We start from the raw sequence: 22819 nt of genomic DNA, 5'->3' as shown, positions 1-22819 counted from the left end.
CAGTATGCCAATGAGATCTTTTTTTTCCCCCATATTCGTATTGAAGGGGCAGAAGGAGGAATAGGAGCTGAGAAAATAGCAAGGGAAAGTAACTACAGAAAATGATAGGGGAAAACACCAGATCATAAAGGAAGGAATGGTATACAATGTCAACACTTAAAGAGAAGTCAAGGCGGAGTAATAATAATAATAATTTTTTAAAAATATGAGATGACTGAAACAGGAAGACAAGTGTATTGATATAAAAATTCTTAAACTTGTTTAGAGTACAAAATAATACATTCAAGTGTATTATAAATTCTGTGAAGTATTTCTTTTACTATTAATAATAAATAACATTTGGTACATGTAACTATCAAATTGCTGTTTGCTAGAATGATTTTTATTTGGGAAAGTAGGAGATACCCAAAATCCTGATACAAATTAACATGGTGGAATCTCTTTCAGTGGCATTAGATATGTCTTAATTTCATATTCTTGAAAAATTATCATAATATTCACTGCAAAAGAGCTGTTATCATAGAAGTTCATTTCTTCAGGTAGTTAAAAGACGATATTAATTGCATTTCTGGTGGAGTTGTGAACTGATCCAACCATTCTGAGGGCAATTTGGAACTATGCCCAAAGGGCAATAAAAGACTGTCTGCTCTTTGATCCAGCCATAGCACTGCTGGGTTTTTACCCCAAAGAGATAATAAGGAAAAAGACTTGTACAAGAATATTCATAGCTGTGCAATTTGTGGTGGCAAAAAATTGGAAAATGAGGGGAGATGCCCTTCAATTGGGGAATGGCTGAACAAATTGTGGTATATGTTGGTTATGGAATACTATTGCTCTCAAAGGAATAATAAAGTAGAGGAATTCCATGGAGTCTGGAACAACCTCCAGGAAGTGATGCAGAGTGAAAGGAGCAGAACCAGGAAAACATTGTACACAGAGACTGATACACTGTGGTACAATCGAATGCAATGGACTTCTCCATTAGTGGCAATGCAGTGACCCTGAACAACCTGGAGGGATCATGAGAAAGAAAACTATCCACATTCAGAGAAAAAACTGTGGAAGTAGAAACACAGAAGAAAAACAACTGCTTGAATACATGGGTCGAAGGGATATAGCTGGGGATGTAGACTCTAAAATAACATCCTAGTGCAAACACCAACAACCTAGAAATAGGTTCTGACCAAGGACACAAGTAAAACCCAATGAAATTGCACATTGGGTGCGGGAAGAGTGGGTGTAGGTGAGGGAGGGAAATAATGTAATTATTGCAACCAATGAATAATGTTCTAAATTGACTAAAATTAATTTTTTTAAAAAGATGATATTAATAATAGTACAGCCTGAATTGATGATCCAATTACCTTTTCAGAGTGAAAATTTTCACTTTGATTAGACTTCTTATCCTAGCAGGCCATCTTGCAGCATATCATATTAATCAGAGGGAAAAATAGATGAGTTGATAAAGGGTTGAAGTAAATTCATCAGTTTTTTTTTCCTAACTAAAAAGAATTAATTATTTTTTTAAAAACCCTATCCTTCCATCTTAGAATCAATACTGTATATTGGTTCCAAGGCAGAAAAACAGTAAAGGCTAGGCAATGGGGGTTAAGTGAGTTGCCTAGGGTCACACAGCGAGGAAGTGTCTGAGGCAAAATTTGAACCCAGGACTTTCTGTCTCAGCCTGGTTCTCAATCCACTGAGCCACCCAGCTGCCCCTCATCACTATTTTAACAACGGTGAGTTAATGCAATTTCTGCATGATCAGTACGTCAAGTAATGAATTTACAAACCTTTCTGTTTCACTGCTTGTGCTTTCAACAAAGGGACCAAAAATTTCTTCATCTTTTTTGCTTTCCACTACTTTTAAAGCTGCCTACAAAAAAAAAAATTGAAATGTTAAACAAAAATCAAAGAACATTAAAACTAAGATTATTTTCTTTTACTTAAAAAGTAGCATGTTTAATTCACTGGCTTTTGACAAAATGACAAGGAAGTTATGCTGCTTTGACTAGTGTAGAATATTTAATCTTATCTATTTCAGGATCTGCCAAATCCTTAATTCCTTTAATGCTCAAGTAATTTCTCTGTAGAATAAAATACTGGATCTCTTATAGATATATTTGTACATGATATAACATTTCAATCCATTTAAAAAAAATCAGTCAACTAGAATGAGAGATTTCAGTTCTGTGCTCTGCTATTTATGTTATAATGACCCAGAAAGTAGAGGTATAACTCAAGCTTACTTGCTGGTATATGTTTATTATGTACCACCTTCTAACTGAAAAATATTAACAAATGGAATATTACAAAGTTTGGATCATTTTGTGTTAAATTTATATGCAGTTTCAGTAACATTTAATCTGACATCTTGAAGTAAAATAATTAAAAGAGAGGCTTATCACCATTAGATTGTTTAACAGGCAATGAATTCTTTGTCAATGGCAACCCATGACTAGTCACAGCAAGCAATTCTAAAAGGAAAGGATAGATATTACAAAAGAGGGAAATTTAGGTCTGAAGCAAGAGGGAAAACTTCCAACAATTAGAACTATTCAAAAAAAGGATCATTTGATCCTAATTCATTGCTGGTGGAGTTGTGAATTGATCCAACCATTCTGGAGGGCAATCTGGAACTATGCCCAAAGGGTGATAAAAGACCGTCTGCCCTTTGACCCAGCCACAGCACTGCTGGGTTTGTACCCCAAAGAGTTCATAAGGAAAAAGACTTGTACAAGAATATTCATAGCTGGGCTCTTTGTGGTGGCCAAAAATTGGAAAATGAGGGGATGCCCATCAATTGGGGAATGGCTGAGCAAATTGTGGTATATGTTGGTGATGGAATACTATTGTGCTAAAAGGAATAATAAAGTGGAGGAATTCCATGGAGACTGGAACAACCTCCAGGAAGTGATGCAGAGCGAGAGGAGCAGAACCAGGAGAACATTGTACACAGAGACTTATATACTGTGGTACAATCAAACGTAATGGACTTCTCCATTAGTGTCAATACAATGTCCCTGAACAATCTGCAGGGATCTAGGAGAAAAAACACTATCCACAAGCAGAGGACAAATTGTGGGAGTAAAAACACCGATGAAAAGCAACTGCTTGACTACAGGGGTTGAGGGGACATAATTGAGGAGAGACTCTAAATGAACACTCTAATGCAAATACCAACAACATGGAAATGGGTTCGAATCAAGGACACATTTGATACCCAGTGGAATCGCACATTGGCTATGGGATGGGGGGGGGGGGGGTAGGAAAAGAAAATGACCTTTGTTTCCAAGGAAAAATGTTTGAAAATGACCAAATAAAATAATGTTTAAAAAAGCAAAAAAAAAAAAGAAATGATCCTGCCTCAAGAGGTAGGTGGTGGATTCAGCCCCTTCAGTGGAGGTTTTCAAATAATGAGTGTTGCACAACAGATTTTGAGGCTGGATTTTGTTTGGCCATATAGCCACTGAAGTTTCTTCTAAACCTAGATTTCAGAATGTCAGACCAAACTCAATAATGTGAAATTTTATAGGCCAAGACAGGAAGACTTGTATGAATTAATGCAGATTGAAGTGAGCAGAACCCAGACAACAATATATACAAGTAGAGAGGGTTACATCTGTAAAGAAACACAACTCTGAAAAACTTTAAAACTCTAATACAATAGCATATCAGAATTCCAGGTCTGATTATGGAGCATGCAGCCGATCTCTTGAAAGAGGGATGATAATTTTGTGGTGCATAATTAAAATATAGGTTTTTTGTATATATGGATTTGTTTACCTTTTTTGTTACAAGAACCATATTTTCCTTTTTTAAGGAGAATTTAGGAGTAGAGGGAACTATTAAACTAAAGCATTTAATAATAATATCTAGTATTCATATAGCATTTTAACATAAAAGTTAAAGTGTAAAGTTATCCCATTTTATGCTCACAACAACCCTGGGAGTTTACAGTACCATTATCCTCATTTTACAGATGAGTAAACTTGAGGGAGACAAGTTAAGTGACTCACCCAGGGTTACACAGCAAGTAAGTATCTGAGGCCAAATCTGAACTTAGGTCTTCCTGACTCCAAGTCCAGAGCCCTGGTATCCACTGTGCATTTCAGAGCAGAGAAGGAAGTTCAGAAGGAAACAGAAAAGTAGGACAGCTCTGAAAGTAGCATGAGGCAACATGTTACAACAGAAAGAGCACTGATTCTGGAGTTAGAGGGCCTAGTTTCAAAGTCTACCTCCAATAATTACTTTTAATATCTTTAAGATCTTGGACAAGAAGCTTAAGTAAAAAAAAAGCTTGGCCTTTACTTCCTCATCTGTAATATATGGGCACTAGAATAGATACAAAAAGAGCCTGAGGTTTCTTTCAGTCCTCATACTATGATCCTTTCAACTGATTACAAATTCTTAATTAAAAAAATTTTTTTTTAAATTAAAAGATATTTAGAAATGTAAAAAGCTGTTGTGGGTTGAAAAAGTCAACTCCACAAGTACAAGACTGAAGATCATGCCTGAAAGAATTTTTGAAAGAATTATGATCTTGGGATTATAGTGACCTAGAATAGAAGATCAGTACAAGTCAACAATGTAATATGGCAATCAAGAATGTCAATCTGACAAGCAGCATTAAAAGAGGAAGAGTCAAATTTAGGTATAAGGATGTGACAATAATACTACATATATAGATTCTACTCTAGTTCTGATGATATCTAGGGAATTGTGTTCAGTTCTAGGTCTCAAATTTTCATCTTATCCCCAGAAGGCAGAATGGGATAGAATAAGTAGGAGTTGCAAAGATACAAGTACAGTCTACAAAATTAGAGCCATTATGGGGTAATTGGTTCCTTGAAATTGGTGGTCCTTAAGCAAAAAGTGTTTTTTTCTCCAGATTTAGACTAAACTATCTAATCACCAAGTTCTCTTCCATATAAATTCTATAAATACTCAATATGATTCTCAGTTCTGTGCTGTCTCCTGTTTCAACAGCAATAATAGATATGGTGGGGAAAGGGACAGAGACTACTTAGATGATGTGTTTTTAGATTATCAACATCAACTTATAAATGTGTGATACTTATCACAAACAATGAATTGGTATGCTCTTTATTCTTTGAAGAACTCAAGTAAGTGAGCTAGGTGGCTCTGTGGATAAAGCCAGGCCTGGAGTCAGTAAGTCCCAGGTTCAAATTTGGCTTCATATACTTCCCAGATGAGTGACCCTAGGTAAGTCACTTAACCCCAATTTCTTACCCTTTACGATTCTGTTTTAAAATCAATTCTCAGAACTGATTCTAAGACAGAAGATAAGGATTTAAAAGAGAAAAAAAAAAGAACAAGAACATGTAATTGATATTCATGTGATAAAACAAGAAAAGTTATAGTTAGGTAGATTCTCTGGAGGAATCTATTAAGAATATGAACAAGAATCATAGTATGAAGGCACAGATCATCTAAAGTGATGGAAAGAATGACCACATTGACAAAGTCATAAATCTTAAGTACAGAAATATAAAACATAATTTAAGGAGCTAGTCTTACTATCATATAGAATGTATATAGTTGCACTGGTTAAGTAGTAATAAATTGCAACTTAGTGACTGCTCATTAACTTGATCTGTAACAAATTAAGTTAAAATACTTTAGGTAGGACATATAAATGCTGACTCTGTACATGCATTCTAATTTTGGAGAAGTGGGTATTAATTTCTTTATACATGGTTTTTGGTAGTCAAAGCTGTCTTGAGGTTTAAATTCAAGACAACAGATCATTTTAAAGAGCCATAAATATTGTTTAAAATCACAATAGCCTTAATATGACACTTAAAGAAAAAAAAAAACATTATGAGGCATTGCTAGAACATTGGAAAGGCAAGAAGATTAAATAGGAATAAAACTTATTCTGGCTGGAGTATCAAACAAATCAGAGTCAGTTATATTTGCAAGATTTGTCTTATATACCCACTCTTTCCCTCACTATTTTCTTTTATCAAAGTGTAAAAGTCAGATTTTTCAAATATTCATAAAGGTCAGATTTTTAGCATTGTCCTATTTTATACAACACAAAACCTGATTTTAAGAGTATCATTAAAACTTCATACATACCTTCATTAGAAAACTTGATGATTTTTCAGTTAACACTTGATTAGCATAAATTTTAATTCTATCGATCATGCATTTATATGTGAAGCGTTGAAAAAAAACATGGTTTGGATCTTTCTTATTGATTACCATCAACAACTTCATTTTTAGAGGCTAAAGGAAAGACAGAAGAATATTAATTTATAAAATACACAAATTTGCAATATTTCAGACAATATCATGTATGTATGTATGTATGTGATCCAAGTTCAACAAATTTATTGGCCACTAATGTGAAAAGTATTGTGCAACCGTATTAAGTTCCCAGGGCAAAATATGTTGATAGGAGGAGTATAAATATCAACATTAGTATAATCACTGCAATTTTTTAACAAATTTAACAAATAAAGTTAACCCACCTCAAAACGATATAACTTATCTTCTACTCCCTAAGTCTCCATCATGAATCTTTGCATATTCATCTATATTTCTTTTTTCCCCTTCATATTTAGTAAAAAATTAATGCATACTTTGTTCTGGTTCTGCTTTTTTGCTCTACATTTTTTGTAAAATTTCTTCCCTTATTTCTATATTCCTCATCCATTCAAATTTACTGCAGTATGGTATTTCATTATGCTATTATATCCCCAAAATATGTATTGAAACTTTATTTACATTTTATGTTTGGAATATCCTATCCTTTCTACCAACTTTATTCTGTGTAAGTCTTATATCTCATTTAAGGTCTACATTAAATCGCACTTCTTTGCTGTCAAGTTTTTTGCCCTACCCAAAGTAATCTCTCTCTGCCTCTGAAGGACTACAGTACTTCCTGCCTCCAAAAAATATTTGAGATTTAGTATATATCACCTTGTACTATTAACATTTTCAAACATCGCATCTCTTCAACTAAAGGATCATCTTTTCAAAGATGATTATGCCCAATCCTTTGTCTTACATAGGAGGAAATGGATATTAAGAAAGCTGAAGTGAGCTGCCCATGGTGATGCAGTTACTATATGGTAGAGGCAGATTTTTAAACATCCAAGTCACCTTACTCTAAATCTAATGGACCTGAGGTAGTTGGGTGGAGCACCAAGCTGACAATCTTCCTCTAACATTTTAAGAGCCATGCAGCTATGTTATATATGACCTTGAATAAACCCCAATTTGGAAGCCAATGTCAGATTCTGCTGTTGCTTTTAAAGACAGCAATATTATAATTTATAACATTACCTTCTAAATGAGAGAACTTGCTGCAATGATCATCCTTCTCTCCAACCTCTGAAAAAAACTATTCAAACCCAGGATACCTAGGCTTAAAGCTATTATCAAGTGAGGGGAAGCCTCTTCTTTCTGGGGCAGCACATTCGGTCTCAATAGTTCTGGTTGAAACTTAAGTTTCTCTTTTTATTGAGCCAAAAGCTGCCTTACTACTTTTTCTATACATTTTCTAGTAATTATCATCTAGGGCCAATTAGGACAATGTTAATCCACATCCATATGAAACCCTTTAAAGTTAGCTATGCTATACCTCCCTTCCTCCATTTCCAACACTTCTAAACACTCCAAGTTTCTACAATGACCCTCAGATCTAGGATTTTTGCTATGCAATTTGTCACCTTCTTCAATGTCATTCAGTTAATATCCTTCACCCAAAACATGCACCAGAACTGAATATAATTCTCTAGATTTTATCTGAGCAGATTTATGATTTCCACTTAAAACTAAAAATATTCTTTTGTTTTAATTGCAAGAAATTTAGATTATACAAATATGTTTAAATTAATTACACAACATATTAGCAGGATATGGTTACAAGTTTTTGTTGCTCTATTATCTTAAGAAACTAAACATGAAGCTTGTTGGTGGAGAAGAGGAAGGTTGGTGTAGTTAAAAGAGCAGACAACATGCTATTTGCTACCTGTGTGACCTCAGACAAATCATACAGTTTTTGTGGGTTTCAGTTTTCTTATCTGTAAAGCCTTTATGGAGTGGCAAAATAACCCAAACTCTGATCCGAAAACGGACAGATTCAAGTTTCTCCAAGCCACGGCGCAGCGTGAGATCAGAAAGATACAAGACCGATGGTGGGAAAAAAAGGCAGAAGAAATCCAGGGTTTTGCTGATACAAAAAACTACAAACAATTTTTCAGTGCCCTCAAGACTGTCTATGGGCCATTAAAACCCACCACCACTCCTTTGCTATCCTCTGACGGTGACACTCTCATAAAAGATAAACAAGGCATCAGCAACAGGTGGAAAGAACACTTCAGTCAGCTTCTCAACCGACCCTCTTCAGTCGACCAAAGCGCCCTTGACCAGATCCCCCAAAACCGCTGCATTGAACAACTTGATGTCCCTCCTTCAATAGAGGAAGTCCAAAAAGCCATCAAACAAATGAGTGCAGGCAAGGCACCCGGTAAAGACGGGATCCCAACTGAGGTGTACAAGGCCTTAAAGGGAAAGGCGCTCCAGGCATTCCACATAGTGCTGACCAGCATATGGGAAGAGGAAGACTTCAAATCCAGCATCAGATATTTACTACAAAATGCTGGCAATGTTAGTACCTAGCTCCTACTGTTGTTTACAGAAACAAATAAGTGTTAAATGCGTAGAACAGCATCCAAGAACAGAGTATGCACTTAAATGAATATATTCCTTTGTCTGATTCCTTCCAAAGCTCTTTACAACTTGGTCTTTGTTAACCTTTCCAATCTTCTTATGCATTACTCACCTACATGATCCAGATATACTTGCTTTACTCTTGCTCCCACATTGTCTGTTTTATCCCCTATACCTACTACATTAATTACTACATAATTAACTACATTAATTAATACCAGCTACATTAATTCCCAGAGTCATTCTAGCCCTGCCAATGCCTATGACAAATTCTGAGAATTCGAAGCCCGACTGACCCCAGGCCAGCTGAGTTTGTGTCCCAGGCGCCAGGTCCCACTTCATCTAAGGAGGACAAAGGGGAAGATGAGAAGTGATTTGGCCTTGCTGTGTGTAAGGCACCCTGCTCCTTGTGTATCCCATGCTGTTTTGTAACTACTTGCTAATTTTTTTATTCACAATTGGAAACACAAATGTTACGCAAGAATAAAAAAATATTTTTGGGGAAAAAAAATAGTGAAATGCTATGCCTTCTCACCTTTGCCTCCTGGTTCCTCTTTCAAGACTGCTCAAATCTCCCCTTCTATAGGCAGCCTTATCCTAAGTCCCCATAGCTCCTAAAGCTTGTTTTAGTTACTTTCCATTCATAATGAAGGCACTGGACTGAGGTGGGGAGGGTGAAAGTGTAAGAAAAACCTGGGTTCAAATACTATCAGAGACATTTATTAGCTAAGTGATCCTGGGGAAAGTTACTTAACTAATCTATGCTAAGTTTCTAGCTATGGAAAATAAAGGACTGAACCAGAGGTCCCCAAACTGCGGCCCGCAAACCACATGTGCCCCCCTGAGGTCATTTATCTGGCCCCCACCTCACTTCCAGAAGGGGCACCTCTTTCATTGGTCAGTGAGAGGAGCACTGTGTGAATCTTAAAACTGCTCAAACTCTACCTTAAAACATTTGGTTAAGACTATTCCCCATTTAAACAATGGAGGTACTTGATCAGGAATGTATTGGGAACTTTAAAATTACTCCACCCATACTTAGGCATACTTTAGGGGAAGATAAAGTCATAAACTCCTTACTGAACAATGAAAAGGTACTTAACTCATACTTATAGTGAGGCAAAAGCTCTTAAGCTAGGTCTATTTTTATATCTAATACAAAAGGGTGCTAAGTACCTATGAAGGTCAAATTAATCACTAAAAGATCAGGCAACTTACAAAAGGCAAGCTTAACAAAAGAGGTGTGAAGTTTTAGTCTACCCAGAGAAGGTGATTAACAAAAGAAGATGTGAATTAAGAATGGTCAGTCTTGTGGAAAACGTCTACTGTGATTGGTAGATGTGAAAATTTAGGGGAGGTGACATAGGAGAAAATTATCTTTAAAAGGAGGGTCTCTCGGTGGCTGAAGGTAGTTGAGCAGAGGAGCTGAATTGGAGGGTCTCTCTGAACACTGGAGTTCTGCTTGGAAAGATCTTATGATGAGTGATTAAAGATTGACTTAGTTTTCTCTCTTAAATGAAAGGCCTAGGCCAATATGGTCTAGGCCCTAGCCTTCCTATTATTTCCTCTTACTCTGTGTCTCTCTCCTTTCTCTTAATTCCTTCTTTGTATTAATTAAAATCTCCATAAAAGCCAGCTGACTTGGGTCTTTCATATTTGGGAATTTTTCCCATGGTGACCACTTATTTTTTATTTAAATCAAGACGCTAAAAATTATCTTTACAGTTTGGCAATTCATAGTCTTGAAACCCATATTTTTGCGGTCAGTTTATGGCAACCACTCTTTTGTCAGTAACAACTGTATGTGGTGGCACCGCAAAGCGTGGTGTTGCTCATGTACAGTGCTAGTTTCAGTGACATAATCCTTTGTATGGCACCTTGTTCTGAGAGTAACTGAATAAGAATGAGGCATCGCGCAAAGGATTATGTGGCTCCACAATGGAAGACATTGTGCATGTGTCAGCATGGTGAGCGGAGATCGGGGGAGGGGATTCCACACTGTGTATACTGCTACCCTGTATAGTGGTGGTGGTGATGGTTATGGGTCTGTGAAAGGTATGATAGGCCCATCACAACCAGTGCTGCAGTCTCCACTATCCTAGACAGCGGTATACAGATTTGTTCATAAGTTTTTTTTTTAATAGTCCAGCCCTCCAATGGTCTGAGGGACGTGAACTGAGAAATCTGTGTGCTGGACCCAGATCAGGCTCTGGCCTGTTCAGGGCTAACCCTTTCAACCCACAGTGTGATACTGACCCAAAATAATCAGTTGGTATCACATCTGACCATGTCCCTAAAACCCACCTAAAACAATACTTAAAAGTATATTTTGAAAGCAATTTTCTATTTTTTTAATCCTATGTATAAAACTTCATATAAGGTCTTAATAATAATCTGATTTAATCTGCAAATATTTAACTGCTCAAAAGAAACAAATTATCCACTAGGTATGGTGTATTTACAAGTGAATTTAAAAGAAAATCTTTCAAGACAAAGTAAAGATGTCAAGAATACTTGAAAATTCAGAGCTCTCATTCAGAGTCTCCCAACAAATGAAGGGGTTTTTTTTGTAGTGGATAAAAACTGGAAACTAAGGGGTTGCCCAATTAGGAGAATAAACAAATTATGGTACATGAGTGTAATTCACATTAGGCTAAAAGAAATGAAGATGGTTTCAGAGAATCTGGGAACAGCTATATGAACTGTTGAAAAGTGAAGTGAGGAAAACCAGGAAAACATTTTATACAGTAATAAAATTGTACCAAAGGAAAAAAAGGTTTGAAAAACATAATAGTGATTCCAGAGAACAGATGATGAAGCAACCTATCATGTCTCTTGATAGAGAGGAGATAATACTCAAAGTGCAAAAACTATTTAATACACATTTTTAGATATGGCCAATGCAGGAATTTCTTTTGCTTCACTATTATTAGGGGTAAAATAGATTTGGGGTTTTAATTAAGAGTTTGGTAAGCCAGTGAAAGGAGTGTGAATCCTTTCACACCATCTGACTGCCTTGGATGGAACTTTAAACTAAGGTCTTGCTTTGGAATTCTGATAAAAGTTGAAGTTTTCCAAATGTCACTCTGTCTCTGGGGCTAAGCAAGGTCCTGGAGGCTGATTTTCCTGACTCTCTTTGGCTATTCCCTTAGAAAACCTTAGGAATACTGGATTTACAGTTTGGGAAGAGAGAAGTGGTGGTTTGGAAATGGATAAAGTAAAGAAGTCTAACAGAAAAGAAGCAAGATCTTTTGTTTTTATCCCTGTAAGATAGCAGAGTGTAAACAAGGCTTTGGCCTTGCAGGCCAGGAAACCATTTCTATTTGACCTGGCTCAACTTTGACTAGGCTGACAGTATAGCAGTGACTGAAGAACTTCTGAAGAGTGTTTTTTAAGAAATATATATGTTTATAAGGATATTAGAAATAGGTTATTTAGTTAATATTTTGGGAAATAGATTAAGAGCAGGTCTGGTTTTTACCAGACAGAAGTACATCTTGTGAGATCTTGAGTTGGGTGTGGTTGAGTTTATCCACTTCTTTTTAGAGTTAGGAAACACCTTATTATTGAACCTTTATCAACTATCCTTTAATTTCTTTTACCTTGAAAATATGAGAAGTTTTTGAATTTGTACATATATCTCCCAGACTCTTAACTGTCAGCCAGTTTTTACTAAGCCTTAAAATCTATCAACTGCTCATCTCAGCTCACAAGATCTAATTTCAACAGACAACCAGTTGGCCTTTTACCAATAACAACCAAGAAGAAACTTTATATATACAGTTTCAAAATTATCATAACACTATACATATTTGTTTAAAGGATTTTTTTTTTCATTTTCAACATGGGTGAGAGAGAAACAAAATATTTGGGAATTGGAAAAAGATAAGAGAAACCAAAGCACTTTGAAATCAAAATCATAAGATATGAGTGAATTTAGACAATAAATCAGACCTTTTCAGGGGCAGCTGGGTAGCTTAGTGGATTGAGAGCCAGGCCTAGAGATGGGAGGTCCTAGGTTCAAATCTGGCCTCAGACACTTTCCAGCTGTGTGACCCTGGGCAAGTCACTTGACCCCCATTGCCTAGCCCTTACCACTCTTCTGCCTTGGAGTCAATACCAAGATGGAAGGTAAGGGTTTAAAAAAAAAAAATCAGACCTTTTCAATGTAGAATTTAAAACACAAAAAACCAAAAACTGAAAAATGATGAGTAAACAGAAAGAATTTAAGTTCTAAACTCTTACAAACAAAAATACTGAACTAGAGAAAAATATGGCAGAAAGAGCAAGCAAAAGTCAACAATAACCTCATACCTAGAAGAGTGGCCAATATGATAGCAAAGGAAAGTAATAAATGTTGGAGGGGATATAGCAAAATTGGGACACTAATGCATTGCTGATGGAATTGTGAATTGATTCAACCATTCTGGAGGGCAAGTTGGAATTATGCCCAAAGAGCTTTAAAAGACTGCCTGCCCTTTGATCCAGCCATACCACTGCTGGGTTTGTACCCCAAAGAGATAATAAAGAAAAAGATTCGAACAAAAATAATCATAGCCATGCTCTTTGTGGTGGCAAAAAATTGGAAAATGAGGAGATGCCCATCAATTGGGGAATGGCTGAACAAATTGTGGTATATGTTGGTGATGGAATACTATGTGCTCAAGGGAATAATAAAGTGGAGGAATTCCATGGGAACTGGAAAGACCTCCAGTAATTGATGCACAATGAAAGAAGCAGAACCAGGAGAACATTATACACAGACACTGATACACTGTGGCATAATCAAATGTGCAGAAACACAGAAGAAAAACATGATTGATCACATGGTTCGATGGGGATATGATTAGGGATGTTGACTTTAAATGATCATTCTATTGCAAATAGTATTAATACAGAAATAGGTTTTGAACAATGATACATGTAAAACCCAGTGGAATTGCTAGTTGGTGCCGTGAGGGGGGAGAGGGGGGTGAGGGAAAAAACAGGAATCATGTAACTATGGAAAAATATTCTAAATTAATTAATTAAATTAAAAATTTTAAAAAGTCAGCAACATTCAAATGATATATAAATTCTAAACAAGGCAAAATATTTGATCCCAATAACAGTGATACAGATTTGCAAAAATAAATGAACAATTCTAGTTCTTTCAGAGTAACATAAAGAATTAACAAAAATTAAATACCACAGTTCAAACTTTGGTATCTCGAAAACAGCACTATCAAGAAAATCCACCGACTGCCAGAAAATTCCAAGACTTCAAATTTGACTGCACACAGTGCTCCAACAAGAAATAACATTATATTTACATTATTGTCCTCTGTGTCTCCAAATATTCTTTCAAAGACTCCTTCTGCTTCTTTATGGCTTGCTTTCTCCATGCAAACTGCTACAGCCTAAGACAAATAACAATGTTAAAGATAGTAGCAAACAAATCATTTAATTTTCTAAAATTAGCCAAGATTTTTTCCAAGATGGCATTTGAAATATTGTGTATTTCACATAGCTTTATAAAAAGTTTAGTTAAGAAAAAATATTTTTAAAATGATAAACCATCTGACTTGCAAATGTTTGAAAATGTTACTTTGGTTAAATCCCTGTTTAGTGAATGACTAAATCACAACTCAACTGGTACTCAAAGAATCTTACAAGTGTGAAACATTTGTTAGTGTGCTGTAATTCACACTTGTATCCTAAATTTATTTACCTTAGACTTTTAGTCTTTAATATTTTGTATCTAAAACTGTTATTTTGTATAATGATTTTGTCTAGCCTTTGGCAGAAAGCGCTGAAGTTAAATTCAAATTTCTAAAGGTGTTAACTGCCTCATGGCAATTTTTAAAAAAGTTCCAAGAATATATCTTATTTTCACTATATATGTAAAAAACAAAGGGCATTAGGTATAATACAACAGACCTGAATTTCCAGTAAATCATGTATTTGGTCATGAAGTATTTCTTTTTCTTTTCTAATTTTATTCCAGATTATCAAGGCTGATTCCAAAGGAGTAAGTCGTGCATCACTTTCAAATTGTGCATCTTAAAAAAGCAAAAGAACATGAGTAATGTAGGAAGTTATAAGATAATAACAATAACTTTACTGACACTAGTTTATCTACAACAATTCACACAATCATTTGTTTTTGGAAGTTAATAAGTTTAATTACATTAAAACAGATTTTGACAAAACAAACTTCAATGGGATGTCCATCAATTTGGAAATGGCTAAACAAGTTGCAGCATTATATGCCATAAGAAATGAGAACCAAGCTAATCTTTTTTTTTCTCTTTTCTTTCTTTTAATTTTTTTTTTTACTTTTGATATGCAGTATTGCTCCAAGGCAGAAAAGCAGTACAAGCTAGGTGATTGGAGTTAAGTGACTTTCCCAGGGTCACATAGCTAGGAAGTACCTGAGGCTACATTTGAACCCAGAACCTCCAGTTGCCTGTTCCTAGTACTCTATCCACTGAGCATCTACCTGTTCCTAAACTGGTTAACTTAAAAAAAAAATCCATGGAAAGATTTATATTAAATTATGAAGAGTGAAATGAGCAAAACCAAGAGAACATTATAGATAGCAACAGAAGAATGAGTTGTGAATGACTACCTCTAGAGAAAGAACTACTAAAATAGAACAAGCTAGAAATAGTTTTATATATACATTTATCTTTTTGTCAAATGATGTCTTCTCTAGTGCAAACAGGGGAGGGGAGACACCTGAGAACTTAAACTAACAAACTAATTTTAAAATTAGTAAATGAGAACCTAAAGACAAGGTAAGATGACAAAAGAATAAAGATGTAACTTCCTCCCAAATAAGTTTACAGACTCCCTGGGAATCTATGACTTGCATGTAAAATATAGGGGGGGGGGGGGTGAAGGAGCTAAAGTTAAAGAAGGGAAATTACTTTGTGTCAGGATAAAGAATTGAAAAATATTGCACAAAAGGAGGAGGGCAAGTTATCCTTTGAGTTAGAAAAACAAATTAATAAACTGATAAGCAAAACAGATTGGTGGGAAAAAAGGAAGAATTTAGTCAATGAGAAATGGTGTGGCAGATGAGATATATTTTAAGTAGCCTAGAAAGTGAGGTATAGAGACCCCAAAATTAAACTCACAAAGCTAACAATAATCACTCTAGAGAATAGGAAGACTACTTTAGTGACTTGTATTTGAGGATGAGACATTTTTATTTCTGACACACACACACACACACACACACACACACACACACACACACACACACACACACACACACACACGGCACTGCTATATATCATTCAATACTGGAAAAAGATTGAAGGCAAAAAGAAGGGGACAACAGAAGATGAGATGGATGGGCAATCTCAGAAGCAATGAATATGAGCTTGGACAAGACTTCAGGAGATAGTGGAGGAAAGAAGGGCCTGGTGTGTTATGGTCTATGGGGTCACAAAGAGTCAGACCTGAATGAACAAGTAAGCATTTCCTAGAAAAAGCAGTTAATGTAACAGAAGTTGGTATGGTTTCATCAAGAATAAGACATGCTAACCTAAATTTTCTTCTTTGATAAAGTTACTAAACTGGGACTGAAATACTCAACATGTTCAAAGCTCCCTCCAAAATTCAATGCCTACCTCTCTATTTCTGCTTGGGAAAGTCAACAGAAATTGCAGAAAAGAAATTAAAAGGTGGAGGAGTGGGGAAGCCTAGGAACCTAACTTTGTTGAAAAATTAAATATTTAGCATCCAATTTCCTCAAGTCAAAGAATATTGTGCTGTAAGCAAAGTCTGGGTGATTCTCTAACCAATTATTTTATTCCACAGACAACCAATAGAAAATGACATCAGTAAAACAATGTGTTTTAATGGACAATTTCGTTTTTTGTGATGTTCAGTGCTTGTAATTCAGTGGCTTCCAATACTCTTCCTGAAAGAAACATTCAATATGCACTGGTGTGAGATTTCTTATAAAGCTCTCAGTCTCTGTTGGGTCACATTTTCATTCTAAGTTGAATTTACTAATATAATTTTCTAACTTTTTTCCTATGCCCCACTTGTCATTAAAGTTACTAAATGTCAAAGAGTCTATGTGCATGTATGTGCACACTCAAGAGCACTTAGTTTGAAAGATCTCAAGCTCTTTACTGAATGTCTTCATCCTCAATGTCCTTTAATAAATCTGGCTGCTACCTTTCTGTAAGGTATTGTGGTCCATGTGAAAATTTTGAGCTATGCAATGAAAAGAAATCAAATGCTTTTTTAAAACTCTATTTTTTGTAGTAAATCATCAGAAAATTTTAAAATGAAGAATTATACATTATAGTAACAAATAGAAATATTTAAGAACAAATTCAGAAATATATTAATTTTATCAATTAAATGAATAGACATTAAGTTTAAAATGAAAAAAAAAATTAAACCCTTACCTTCCATCTTGGAATCAATACTGTGTATTGGTTCCAAGGCAGAAGAGTGGTAAGGGCTAGGCAATAGAGGTTAAGTGACTTGCCCAGGGTCACACAGCTAGGAAGTATCTGAGGACAGATTTGAACCGAGGACCTCCTGTCTCTAGGCCTGGCTCTCAAATCCACTGTGCTACCTAGCTGCCCCCATAATAAATGTTTTTTTTAAGTCTGTGAAGAAGGAAGTCACAGGACTTGAATCAAGATACATGATAAAATTTAAGTTATTATATCGTTTAACATTGTCTATAAATTCTGAGGTGAAATGGCATGTATTTTTTTTGTCAAATATATATTGACAAAATCATCTTTCAAAAGATGTCAGTTTCTATTTGGTTGCTATCCCAACTGACAGAACTTTCAAAAGACATGTCATAGCATTTTCCCCCATAGTATTTTTAAATAAAGGTCTGAAAAAAAATATTTACCCAGTGTTTTTCCTTCCACAATTCTTGTTAAAAACTGACACACATATATCGTTCTTAAGTGATGTGCTGTTAGTCTGGATAGTCCATGAATAATGGCTGAAACAGAAGAAGTGTTAGTTTAGAACAAGAAAAGTGATCCATCGGTGTCACTGTGTGGTTAGTTTAAAAACATAAACATTTTATCATAAATCTGAAGTATTTTCCTATCCATTCGTACAGATAATATAATTTGAGCAAGGTAGGAGTAGCACATTAATACTTGCAGTATAAAAACTAGATCCAGTTCCAGTCAGAATTTGACAAGTATATTTCATAAAGCATGATTATAATTAAATTTATAGATAGCTACTTTTTTATTTAAAAAAAATTAATTTTGATGGAAAAAAGTCTAATGTGAAATGTATAGGACTATAGGACTCCTCACTGTTATCTACTCTCCAATTTCTTGGTCCATTGCTCTATAATAACTCATCTTTTGCCAAGCTTCAATCTTGAATACTCCTAACATCAATCTTTTCTGCCCCTGACAACAGCTAAAGAAAGGCTTATCTAATCTCACTGGGGCAGTCTTTTTTACTCCTTAACTAATTTTAACATAATTTATAGTATCTATTTTCCAAACCTTCTTTCTCCTCAAACTTCTGAGGCTTTCAATTCTTCTCTCCACTATGTAGCTAAGCAACTTTGTTGCATACTTTACTGAAAAAATAAGAGACCATTACTTGTGAAATCTTTTCTTCCCTTCTCTGAATTTTATATGCCACTTGACATATCTTCCATTCTCTTTTACTGCAATCTGATTATGAAGTAGTCCTCACCAACCCACACTGCCCTCATATATGTCCTTGATTCATATTCTTCTCCAGACTGCCCCCACAATTATTCCCTGGCTCTAATCTCTATCTTTAATCTCCCAAATCACCTCCACCTTGAAAAAAACCTCTACCAAGACCTTATCATCTCTCTCTTCCCTCTCCTACATGGTCAAATTTCTAGAAAAAGATGTCTAAACTCATTGCCTCTCTTAATCCTCAAACCTTTTCAATCTTACTTCTGACTTCAATAAACAAAAACCACTCTCAAAAGTTACCAGTGAATTTACCTGTCAAATTCAATTATCACTACCACTCCCCAAACCTCATATTTATTCGTCTTCTTGCTGTTCCTAAAACAGAACATACCACCCTCCAATTCAGAGTACTTTTACTGGCTGCTCTTTATGCCCAGAAGACTCTCCTACTTAATCTACAAATCATAACTCACACTTGGCTTCCTTTAAGTCCTGGCTAACATTCTACCTTCTACAAGGGTCCTTCACAATTTTCTTTAATCTTAGAACATTCCCTGTCAGACTACTCCTAATTAACCTTGTGTATATACATACAATCCTGTTTACAGTTATTTGTATGTCGTCTACCTATTAGATGGTGAGCTTATTGAGAGCAGTGATAACTTTTTTTCTTTCTTTGTATCCAAGATACTTCGCACAGTTCCTTGTACATAATAGCTTAATAAATGCCAACTGACTTGCCACCTTCTATTAGCACAAAACAATGTAGACCTCTCTCCTCTCTGGGCTTTTATATTGCTGCTCTCTCTTGGATCTCATCTTACCACTAATTGTGGGTAGACCACAAGATTATCCTGAGCCTCTTGTTCTCTTCTCTCTCTACTTTAATTTGACAGTTTCATAAGCTCCCTCTGGTTTATTTATCATCCCTATGCTATGACTTTTAAATATATATATATTCAGTCCTGTACCACCTATTTATCTTGAACATTTCAAACCAGGAAATCATTATGTCCCAAACAGAAATCAATCCTTTCCCTAAAAATCTGTTCTCTTTTGGAACTTTCCTATTTGTCAGTCATGCAGAATCATGACCTTAGAATTATCTTCACTCTTCTCTCCACGGAATGCATCCAATCAGTTTGTTTCCTCTAGTTCTAAATTCTCTCCCAAGGAGGTTTGAAAGGGATAATTATAATTTGAACTTTTCAGGGTACTCTATTATAGCAATATACTATTGAAATCAAATCCATTTTTTTTTCTATTAAGTTATTTAGTTTTATTATCTAAGTTTTGGCATACTTGCATATTAATTGCAATTAGGGATTTTATTGCTGACTCCTTTCTTGGATTTTTTTGTCCTATCAATGACATATCTATAATTATTCTCTCCCACATATTAGATGTGCTAGCTATTCTTTGTAGTGTCTAGTTTGTTAGACATATATATATATCCCTCATTTCAGTTTAAAGCCTTCTTAATTTCATTTTTAAGATTTCAAGGACATTTTTTAAAGTAGGTCTTAGACTGTCCTATTTTTGAATGATCTTAGCATCATTAAAGATCAACCGAAGCTCATCAAACACCACTTTCTAAACCAGCTGTTCACTCCTGAGATTGGTCTTTCCTTTCTAACACCTCTACTTTGAATGAGCAAAGCTCATGAAAACCTCTCATTCCTTCTATGTTCTTTAGTTTCTTGCTTAGGACATAACAAACTTCAGGAATGTTTTATTTCTGGCAGTATCATTTGTTCTTGTATCGTTCATGAAAGTGTAGTGATTATTACATTTAATAAATTTCAGAAGGGATTTTGTCCAATTATAGCTATTTGGCCCCAGCAAGTGAGACCTCTTAAATATTAATATCATGTTGACAAGAACCCTCTTATAGTGATACATACACAACAGTGACAAACTGAAAATATGTGGTTCATATAGTTACTGCTAAAAGAGTTCAGATGGGTAGATGTCTTTCATATAAGATATAGACACATAAGTTGGCAAGGGAAGGAAAGTCTATTAAAGTGGAGAAAAATAAACAAGAATGAAGATGAATGTTCAAAAGAAAGGGGAAATAGTTTGATATGTAGATTTAACACAGGAGAATAATTGATAAGCTAGGTGGTGCAGCAGATAGTGTACCAGACCTAGAGTAAGGAAGATTTGAGTTAAAATATGGCCTTAAATACAAAGACTTTGATCAAAGTCACTTAACCTCTACCTCTGTTTTCTCAGTTGCAAAATGAAGATAATAAAAGCACCTATCTCTTAGGGTGGCTGTGAGGATTATAATAATAGCGAACATTTATAGAATGATTACTCTATGGCAGGTACTGTGCTAAGTGCTTTATAATTGTTATCTCATTTGATCTTCATAATAACCTTGGGAGGTAAGTGCTATAAAAATTTTAGAGATGAGGAACATGAGGCAGAGAGGTTAAGTGACTTGCTCAAGGCCACACAACTAGGAAGTATCAGAAGTCAGGATTGAACTTCTCGATTTCAGCCCCACAATACTCTAATCCAATGTGCCATTTAGATACCTACAAATGAGATGATGATGATAGCTAGCATTTATATTTATAAAGTACTTACTAGGTAGAAAGCACTGTATTAAGCGTTTTACGATTATTTTCTCATGTGACTCTCACAACAACCCTGTAAGTTAGATGCTCTTATTAAATCCATTTTACAGAAGAAACTGGGGTGTAAGTTAAGTGACTTGCCCAAGCTCAAACATCAGGGAAGTGTCTTAGGGATGATTTGAACTCAGGTCCTCCTGAATCCAGATCCAGAGCTTGATCCACTAGGCAACCTAACTTTCCACAAATAATGAGATAATTGTAAAGCACTTAGCATAGTGTCTAACACATAGTTAAGTTCTATATAAAAGTTTATTATTATTATTATTACCTGTTTGAGAGGTGGGATGGAACAAGACTGCCTACAAAAGATAAAGACTAATACTTTCTTTGTGCAACAGAAAACCACTCAATGTTCTGAGTACTAAGAAGTAAAGAAAACCACCAAAATATAAAATTCTTAAGTATGTGGTCTATATTTTGTCTTTCTATGCCTTGCAATTTTGGGGGTCCTTACTTGTGATCTTATCCATGCCCAGAATTCCCTCCCTAAGAATGCACTTTGGTGACTTGTCTGGACTGAGAAGAATAACATGGTTTGCTCAGGGTCATGGCTATTATCTATTAAGAGCCAGTATTTTAATCTAGGTCTAGACTGTAATCTAGGACAGGCTACTAGTCACAATACCATGTTACTTCTCTGCCTTGCACATAGGAATTTAATAAATGCTTGAATTGATATTTAGGAAGATTAATCTATTAGCAGGGTGCAAAATGGAAAAGAAAAGAAAATCTCTACTCTATCAATAAAGGTCAATGATTCTACAAATTATAGTCTTAAACTTATGGTTTGGAGGAAAGTTTAAGTGACTTTTCCAAAATAACAAAGGCATTTAGTGTCAGAGACAGAATTTAGAAGACAGCTTTTCCAAAAATCAACCCCTCTATTCCATGTTGCCACCCATAGCTTAATAAATTCTTTTAATAAACTAGAATTTAATGTTATAGAAATGAATGAAAAATAAAAGACTTTTTATGCTACTAAAATGAGTAACTACAAGAGCAAATTAAAACTTAATTATATTGAGGTCTATTTGTGGTTGTCTATTCTAACCTAATTCTACTGAAGCATTAACCACTGAAGCTAAATGTTTACTATATATGTGAAAAATAGCCAAATTACTAGGTAGCTAGGAAAAAATTAAATTGCTGAAGGTACTCATAAGAACAAAAGAACATATTAAAAAAGAAAAGAGTATCATAGCTGAAGAAAACCTGAACCATCAGATAGAAATTTACCCCATTCATAATGAGTAACACAAAAGGAGGGGCAGATATTAGAGAATAATATAAGAAAATGGCACAATCTTGTGAAAACAGTACTAAAAGCTTAAGAGTAAACTGAGGGCTGTAAAAAAAACTAAGAAAAATAAAAAAGGGTTTTAAAACTATGTGAGGGGAAGATAGCAGAGAAACCAATTAACTCAAAAAAATTTTTTTATATAGTTTTCTCTGAGAAGAAGGAAGCACCTATTTGTTGTCTCTGATGAATTTAAATAAACTGACTCAGATAAACCATATTTTGAGGAATGGAAAGACCTGGTGTATGTGATTGCAGAGACATAGTTGTTAGCAGAGTGACTTAGCACTAAGTAGAAGTATAACAAATGCTTGTTTGGTGTATAAAGTGGAGAAGAAGCAAATGTTATTCAAATATTCAAATCTTCAGTCTACAAATCACAGACCTATTATCTTGAATACAATTTCTGGAAAATTCTATAATGGATCATTTAAATGATCTAGAAAAAGGAAACGATAACCAAAATGGCTTCAAAAAGGGCAGATTAAATGCCAGACCAACCC

The 22819-nt window shown here is 35.1% G+C and overlaps 1 protein-coding gene across 2 annotated transcripts in view; it reads right to left on the bottom strand.

Moving 5' to 3' along the window:
- The window catches only part of TERF1 (telomeric repeat binding factor 1), a 43091-nt gene that overhangs the window by 17285 nt on the left and 2987 nt on the right, over window positions 1-22819 (bottom strand). Inside the window, exons 2-6 of one of the 2 annotated variants that reach the window (XM_007486972.3) lie at window positions 17582-17677; window positions 14626-14747; window positions 14019-14105; window positions 6106-6255; window positions 1794-1876 (exon numbers count right to left, since the gene is read on the bottom strand). In XM_007486972.3, coding sequence (XP_007487034.1) covers window positions 1794-1876; window positions 6106-6255; window positions 14019-14105; window positions 14626-14747; window positions 17582-17677 — 538 coding nt within the window. The remainder of the gene's footprint in view (window positions 1-1793; window positions 1877-6105; window positions 6256-14018; window positions 14106-14625; window positions 14748-17581; window positions 17678-22819) is intronic. The other variant, XM_007486973.3, reaches the window with a different exon arrangement.

The sequence above is a fragment of the Monodelphis domestica genome, chromosome 3 (genome assembly GCF_027887165.1).
Source record: "Monodelphis domestica isolate mMonDom1 chromosome 3, mMonDom1.pri, whole genome shotgun sequence".
NCBI classification, from domain to species: Eukaryota; Metazoa; Chordata; class Mammalia; order Didelphimorphia; family Didelphidae; genus Monodelphis; species Monodelphis domestica.
Note: the sequence above shows the minus strand (reverse complement) of the source record. Positions and strands in the feature narration are given on the sequence as shown.